This window comes from Urocampus carinirostris, chromosome 14 (assembly GCF_059441175.1).
Source record: "Urocampus carinirostris isolate Australia breed hairy pipefish chromosome 14, RoL_Ucar_1.0, whole genome shotgun sequence".
NCBI classification, from domain to species: Eukaryota; Metazoa; Chordata; class Actinopteri; order Syngnathiformes; family Syngnathidae; genus Urocampus; species Urocampus carinirostris.
The window spans coordinates 1,462,356-1,470,541 of NC_142362.1; the positions used below are offsets into that span (position 1 = coordinate 1,462,356).

An 8,186-nucleotide genomic window follows, 5' to 3' on the forward strand; every position below is an offset into this window, starting at 1 on the left:
TTTATTGATTTTATTTCTTATTACACACCCTGGTGGAGGTAGCACGACTTTTTTAGAAAGTCCAGAAAATTTTTACGATTTATTTTTGACCTCATGTCTTATTTTTGTATTAAAATAAATTTTGACGATAATTGTATTGCTTTCCAATGAATGCTTATAATTTCTAGTAAAGAAATTTTGACTTACACGGATCCGTGTGGTTTTTTTTAAATTGATTTTTTTACTTTTTTAGGGATCAACGAACTTTTTAGAGAGGGGTGTCGTGGGAGTGACCAAAGCTCCCACACCAGCGGTGACCCATGAACGCATCACTAAACTAAACAATAGTTTCTTTTTTTAAAATGGATTTAATTTTTTTTCCATATTTGCGCACCCTGGAGGAGGTCGGTATACTTGTTTTTTTGTGCACGCGTGTGTCTTTTTTGTGCTTTGTAATGGAGGAGGGGTGGAATCGTGGCCCGGGGGGCCCCCAGAGGATGTGAGCGTCGGCAGTGCCATTTAAAGCGCGTCTCTTCTGCTGCGTTCAGGTACGAGGACTTCTTTCTCTTTCTTCAACATATGGAAGGATAGCCATTATTCATCTTATTTTAAGATCGACATTTTTCCTAAACGTCCACCGACGGAAACAATGGTGCCCCTTTTCTCTAGTAGCGTCTGCTTTGTTCCCTTTTTATTGTCCCGTTCTTGTTTGGGATTACCTTTATAAAGTCCCCCCCCCAATGGATTTATTGGTAATATATTAAAAACTCAGCATTTTTGGGGGGGATATCTAAATAAAGCCACCTAATATGGCAGGGGAAAGGTTACCTAACACGATTTTAACCTTTGTGTACTTTTGCAGGAGTGGAGAAGATCAAGAAGTTCATTCCATGGATTTATTACTTTTAATACAAGGACATTTGTGTAAGTTGATTCTTTTTCTTGTGTGTGTTTTGAGCCATCATACCTGTCACGCTCCAGGGCTCCATGCCCCAACAAAATATTGTATTTTCCCTTACAAAATAATCTTACACCTTATTTATCTATGTAGTTGAACATGTTCTATTGTACATGTGTTTCCTTATATCATATATATTGTTAGTGAACATTTTGTTGTGAGATACTGAGTTGCTCGACGTGAATGAGCTTTATTATAAAAAGGTTCAAAAATGAAGTCGCTTGGACGTTCACTGTAGAAGGAAAAAATACATGCAATCAGAATGAAGTAGAATAATACATTTTTTTATTTTCTGCATTCAATTATTGTTGCTAATATACTGATTTAAGGGATCACCACAAACCTGACTTTTTTCATGTTCTCCTTTTATACTTCCTTTTTTTCTTAATTTCTTTATACAACAATAATGGTTCGTAATATAATGCATCAAAGCAAGTGAGCCGTTTGAGTCTTTTATGAGTTGAGCCGAAAAAGCCAGTTTTCTACAAAGAGACGGACTTCCTCTCACTACATAACTACCATGGAATGATGCATGATGGGAAATCCCCAGGCAGCAGACGCATGCGCAAAGTAGCATCAAACCGCTCGCTTCGTATGCAACGAAAAAAAACGATACCGAGATAGAAGCTACCGTACAATTAAACAGTGTATTTTAAAACACTATTTTAGTCAATTATGTATACTGTAATTCCTTTTTTACATGTTGCTTTAATTGTGTGTATTAAGAATTCCTTTTTTACATTTAGGGTTTTAATTGCAAACAAATGTACTCAATCAATTTTCATTTAACCTTAATTATTTGCCAAAATGTGTTTGATTTGTATTTATTTGACACAAAATCAGTTTGAATTAAAAAGAACATGTTCAATATTTTATTTTGCGACGGTCGTATATCGATGACTTATTTTTGTAGTTTTTAACTTATATTTAAATCTCTCTTCAAAAGAAGTTAAAATTCATTTATTAGTTGATATTTAAGTTGATATCGAATTGTATATTTCTAATATCCTTTTTTTTTGCTTTTATCTTGAAAGGATTTTAAATGTAATTAAAAATGTTGAGATATTTTTGCATTTTGATGCAATTCCAGTTTAATATTGTATTTCTTATTGCACGGAATCATTTTGAGAATGTATAATAATAAATATGTAATAATTATAATTATATTTGCACAATTGTCATAGTTTCGAACATTTTGCAAAGCAAGTGAAATAGTACATTTTAAAATGACATGTATGTAAATATTATTCATTTTTAAATTCTTTTGCATTTTCCTTTAAATATAAAGCAAAAATGTTTTTTCCCCCAATGCCAAATAATTATCAGTATTTATTGCTATTAACTTCTTATTTGTGCTTTCATTTTTGAAAAAAAAAAAAATAGTAATTTAACTTATTTTTTTTATTGGCTTGTTTAAAAAAACTGCAAAAATACTACTAAAATTCTACATATTTTCTACAAAAATTGTATTATGGAAACACTACCAAAATAACACTGTCGAAATACTACAAAATACTTCAAGATAAATGTATAGTCATACTATAAAAATACGACAGAAATACAAGAAAAAAATAAAACTCCAGAAATACTACAAAAATACCACAGATGTACTACAAATATTCTACAATGGAAATACCAAGAAAACACAACTGCAAAAATACTACAAAAATACTATATATATATATATATATATATATACTACAAAGATTCTACTATGGAAATACTAAAAATCCTGTAGAAATTCTATAGAATACTTCAAAATAAAAGTATAGTTATTCTATAAAAATAATACAAAAATACAAGAAAAAAATAAAATTGCAGAAATACTACAAAAAAACAACTCAAATAATACTATAAAAATACCACAGATGTACCCCGGTACTACAAATATTTTACCATGGAAATACCAAGAAAACACAACTGCAAAAATACTACAAAAATACCATATACATATACTACACAAATTGTACTGTTGAAATACTACAAATACTGTAGACATTTTATAAAATACTTTAAGATAATAGTACAGTAATACTATAAAAATACTACAGAAATACTGCAAAAGTTAAACTGCAGAAATACACAAATTGTACTATGCAAATACTACAAATACTGCAGAAATTTGATTAAATACTTTAAGATAAAAGTACAGTAATACTATAAAAATACTACAGAAATACTCCAACAGTCAAACTGCAGAAACACTACAAAAATAAAAACGAAAATAATACCGCGGCAATACTACAAAATGACGACCGGGGAAAAAACAAGGAAGATTGTAATGTTCTTCAGGTGCTACTTGATCTGGCAAAGCATCATAGCTTTTTCTTCTTGTTTCCGTTTGGATTGCCACTGATGGTTTAAAGGGACCGTGCGGAGTTGAGAAAAGGGGGCGCGTCCACGGGTCCCCACTCTTCTGCCCGCGCTCCTTTTTGTGTTTCGACACGAATGTCCGTCTCAGCAAATGCCGGACGACCGCTGGAGCCCACTGGCTTAGCGGCTAGCCTGCGATTCGCGGAAAGGAAAGCCGCGAGAGAGCAAGAGAGGGAGAGAGAGAGTTAGAGAGAGAGATAAAGAAAGAAGGAAAGAGATAAAGAGAGAGAGAGATAAAGAGAGAGAAAGAGAGAGAAAGTTAGAGAGTTAGAGAGAGGGAGAGTTAGAGAGAGAGAGAGGGAGTGAGAGAGAGTGACACAGTTAGAGACAGAGAGAGGATAAGAGAGAGTTAGAAAGAGAGTTAGAGACACAGTTAAAGAGACAGACAGATTTAGAGAGAGAGACAGTTAGAGAGACACAATTAGAGAGAGAGAGACACAGTTAGAGAGAGAGAGAGTTAGAGAAAGAGAGAGTTAGAGAGAGAGAGTTAGAGACACAGTTAGAGAGACAGAGAGAGTAAGAGAGGGTTAGAGAGGGAGACACAGTTATAGAGAGAGAGAGAGAGTTAGAGAAAGAGAAATTTAGAGAGACACAGTTAGAGAGTTAGAGAGAGAGAGTTAAGAGAGTTAGAGACACAGTTAGAGAGACAGAGAGAGTGAGAGAGAGAGTTAGAAAGGGAGAGAGTTAGAGAGACACAGTTAGAGAGACAGAGAGAGTGAGAGAGAGAGAGTTAGAAAGGGAGAGAGTTAGAGAGACACAGTTAGAGAGAGAGAGACACAGTTAGAGAGAGAGAGAGAGTTAGAGAAAGAGAGAGTTAGAGAGACACAGTTAGAGAGAGAGAGTTAGAGAAAGAGAGTTCTCTTTGGATTTCTTTCTTCCTCTCCCTTTCTTTTCCCCCTCTCTCACGACTTTTTATCTTTTGTTTCTCACGCTCTCTCTCTTTTTCTTTCTTTGTCCCGCCCTCTCTCTTTTTCCCTCCCTCTTTCTCTTATTTCTTTATCTCTCTTGAATCTACTTGTCCGGCCCCCGACAGAATCTTTGTTCTATCCTGTGGCCCCCGAGTTCAAAGGAGTTCGACACCCCTGACGTAGGAGACCCTTGTTGTGAATGCATCAATGCAATGAACAATAACGACAGGGCAGAGAACAGCCGATGATTTAGTGGGCCGTCCCGATGAATCTCCGTTGCGTTCCAGGTACGGCGTGGTCCTCGAGCCGGCAGTCTTGAAGCATGGGAGACTGGAGCTTCCTGGGGCGTCTCCTGGAGAACGCTCAGGAGCATTCCACGGTGGTGGGCAAAGTCTGGCTGACGGTCCTGTTCATCTTCCGGATTCTGGTTTTGGGGGCGGCCGCCGAAGACGTCTGGGGGGACGAGCAGTCGGACTTCACCTGCAACACCCAGCAGCCGGGCTGCGAGAACGTCTGCTACGACGGGGCCTTCCCCATCTCCCATATTCGCTTCTGGGTCCTCCAGATCATCTTCGTGTCCACGCCCACCCTCATCTACCTGGGCCACGTTCTTCACATCGTTCGCATGGAGGAGAAACTGAAGGAAAAGGAGGAAGAACTGCGGAAGGCCCGCAAGTTCCGGGAAGAGGTGAGGAACTCTTCTCCTTGAAGGAACGTCTCGCGGGGGGATAAGGTTTGAAGGTGGTTTCGGGGGGGACTCCTTTGGGATCGGGGACCAAGCGGTGGGGGAGAAAACTCGCGGGAGAATAGATGGAAAAGGGAGAGAAAGACAAGAGAGACAGTGATAGAGAAATAAAGAGAGAAAAAAGAAAGCGAGAGAAAGAAGAAAGAGAAATAGTAAGAGAGTGAAAGTGGAAAAAAGGGAGAGAGACTTAGCAAGAGAAACACAATGATACAAAGAAAGGAAAAAAAAAGAAAAACAGAGAGAGAAAGAGAGCGAGAGAAAGAAAAGAGAGAGAGGGAAAAAGAGAAAAGAAAGAGTTAAAGAATGAGACAGAGGGAATACAAGAGAGAAAAAGAGATTGAGAAAGATAAAAATGAGAGAGCGCAAGAGGAAGAGAGGGAATAAGGAGAGAGAGAGAGACAGAAGAGAGAGACATAGAAAGAGAAAAAGGTTAAAGAGGGACAGTGATATTGAGATATAAACACAGAAAAAAGAAAGAGAAAAAGAGAGAGTAAGAGTGAAAGTGGAAAAAAAGGAGAGAGACTCAGAAAGAGAAACACAATGATATAAAGAAAGGAAAAAAAAACAAAAACGAGAGAGGGAGATAGAGAGAAAGAAAAGAAACAGAAAAGAATGAAAGAATGAGAGGGAAAAAGAGAAAGAGAAAGTTAAAGAATGAGACAGAGGAAATATGAGAGAGAAAGAAAGAAAAAAATGAGAGACTGCAAGAGAAAGAGAGAATAAGGAGAGAGAAAGAGAGAGAGAGAGACTGAAGAGAGAGACAAAGAAAGAGAAAAAGGCTGAAGACCTGCGGTGTAATCTCTTATCAGAAACTGTGAGCAAAATTCGGTATTAGCATGTTTTAACGCAGGAGAGTAAGTCCTTCTTCTCCTCGCCTCTAGGAGGAGAAAGAACTTCTGTTCAGGAGCGGGGACAACCACGGTGGGGAACAAGGCGGCGGCAAAAAAGCCAAGCTTCCCGTCCGGGACGAACAAGGCAAAGTCCGGATCCGGGGAGCTCTCCTGCGCACTTACGTCTTCAACATCATTTTCAAGACCCTCTTCGAGGTGGGCTTCATCCTGGGACAGTACTGCCTGTACGGCTTCCGACTGCAACCCCTGTACAAGTGCGGCCGCTGGCCCTGCCCCAACACGGTGGACTGTTTCATCTCCCGGCCCACCGAGAAGACCATCTTCATCATCTTCATGCTGGTGGTGGCCTGCCTTTCGCTGCTTCTGAACCTCCTGGAGATCTACCACCTGGGGTGGAAGAAACTCAAGCAGGGCATGACCCGAAGGGCCATAGCGGATCAAGAGTCGGCGCGGCGTCCCGCCAGCAGGGGGTGTTCGACCCCGAGGACCGAGGGCGCCTACCCTGGCAAGTACACGGAGGTGACGGCCGGAAGCAGGGTCTTTCTACCTCGGGGGGAGTTTAAGATGGACAATTTGCAGCAGGAGGAGGCCATGCGCCAACACGGACCTGCGGCCCATTACTACATCAGCAACAATAACAACCATCGATTGGCCGCCCAGCAGAACTGGGCCAACCTGGCCACCGAGAAGCAGACCAAGGAGATGAAAGCCACCTCCCCGACCCATTCTTCCACTTCCTCTGAACGGACAGCTGTCCCAGACACCGGACTCAGTACCACACCCAGTACCCTGGCGTCAAGTTCGTGTCCTGGCAGCAGTCAGGGCTCCGAAGCCAAAGAGTCTAAAAACGTCCGCCTCAGCAGCCCAACCACCACGGTGGAGATGCACAGGCCCCCAGGGAACGTGGGGGTAGACCCTCGGCGGTTGAGTCGAGCCAGCAAGAGCGGCAGCGTCCGACCGAGATCTGACGACCTGGCGGTATGAGCCTTGAACCTCTCAAACCCAAGAAGAACGGCTTCCTGAACCCCAAAATACTCTGTGGTAGACTTCAGTCGATCGAGTGAACTACCGGTAGTCCCTTTCACGCGAGGTTCTCAATCAAGAGCCGGAGTTCATTTGTGTGTTTCGGAAGAAAGATCTCAATGTGGTTTTTGCGATACAGTGATTGCGGGTCGACTTTCTTCTTGGTGTACATGGCGAGATTTTGCCGGCACTTTAAAGGATTATCAAAGACCAGCAAAACTGGGCCAACCTGGCCACGGAGAAGCAGACCAAGGAGATGAAAGCTACCTCCCCGACCCATTCTTCCACTTCCTCTGAACAGACCGCTGTCCCCCAGTTCCACTTTCACCTGACCGGACACAGGACTCAGTGCCACACCGAGTACCCTGGCAACTAGTCCGAGTCCTAGCAGGGCTCCGAGGCCAAAAAGTCAAATCACAGCAGGACGACCACCACGGTGGAGATAAACAAGACCCCCAGGAACGTGAGAGCAGACCTTCGTAGGTTGATTGAAGCCAGGAAAAGCAGCAGCTTCTGACCGAGATCCGACAACTCTGCGGTATGAGCCTTCAACTTGAAACTTCTTAAACCCTGGAAGAAACAAAAATCATCCTGAAGGGTGGCGCTATAAACTTCAGGAGACCGAGGGAACTGGTCCCTTTCACATGATGTTCTCGATGAAGAGCCGGAGTTCATTTGTGTCTTTCGTAAGAAAGTCAGCAATTGTCTCAATGCGAGTTTACCTGCGGCCGTTACAGTGTGCGTTCCTTTTTTCCCCTGTCACCATTTAGGTAGACAATTGTGTCCTTTCAATGTGTTTGATGGTTTGAATAGGATCCCCATTAGCTTTGGGGCTACCAAGGCTTCCAGTTTGTTTTGTCCAGGCTAACTCCGTTAGCAGACGGCTAGCTGGCTAGCCTGCCGGGTCCATTGTTTTTTTCCACTGCTGTTACCACATCCTTTTTTTGTTGTTGTTGTTGGCTCCAGGTTATCCTGGCTGCTTACTGTACCTTCTCGGTCGACCGGCCTCCCGCTCTTTCTAGTAGCAGGCTAGCCTGCTGTGTCCCTGCTGGTTTAGCCCCCGTTAGCTCTCTTTATGTTGTTCTATTTGACTCATTAAAATGTAAACCAATATGGCGACTGGCTTGCTGGGGGGCTGGTGTTTCTCGGATGACGTAACAGTTCTTTGGAGAAGGATTGACTTTTCTTTGTCTACTTTTCGACGCACTCAATGAACTCCTGTGTGTGCCTGGTTATAAACTGGTACCCAGAATGCACTGGGGCATAGAATGCACCAGGATTGGAAGGTAGTAGGGCAGGAGTCGCAACCTATGGCTCGCGAGCCATATGTGAGCTCTTTTCATGAGTAC

At 41.9% G+C, this 8,186-nt stretch overlaps 1 protein-coding gene across 1 annotated transcript; it reads left to right on the forward strand.

The window, feature by feature from the left end:
* The first annotated feature begins 840 nt into the window (after window positions 1-840).
* Window positions 841-6,798, forward strand: gja3 (gap junction protein, alpha 3). The gene is made up of 3 exons (XM_088353271.1): window positions 841-903; window positions 4,506-4,906; window positions 5,845-6,798. Exons 2-3 carry the CDS (start codon window positions 4,541-4,543, stop codon window positions 6,796-6,798), a joined length of 1,320 nt encoding a protein of 439 aa, XP_088209397.1. The 5' UTR covers window positions 841-903; window positions 4,506-4,540.
* The last annotated feature ends 1,388 nt before the right edge of the window (window positions 6,799-8,186 follow it).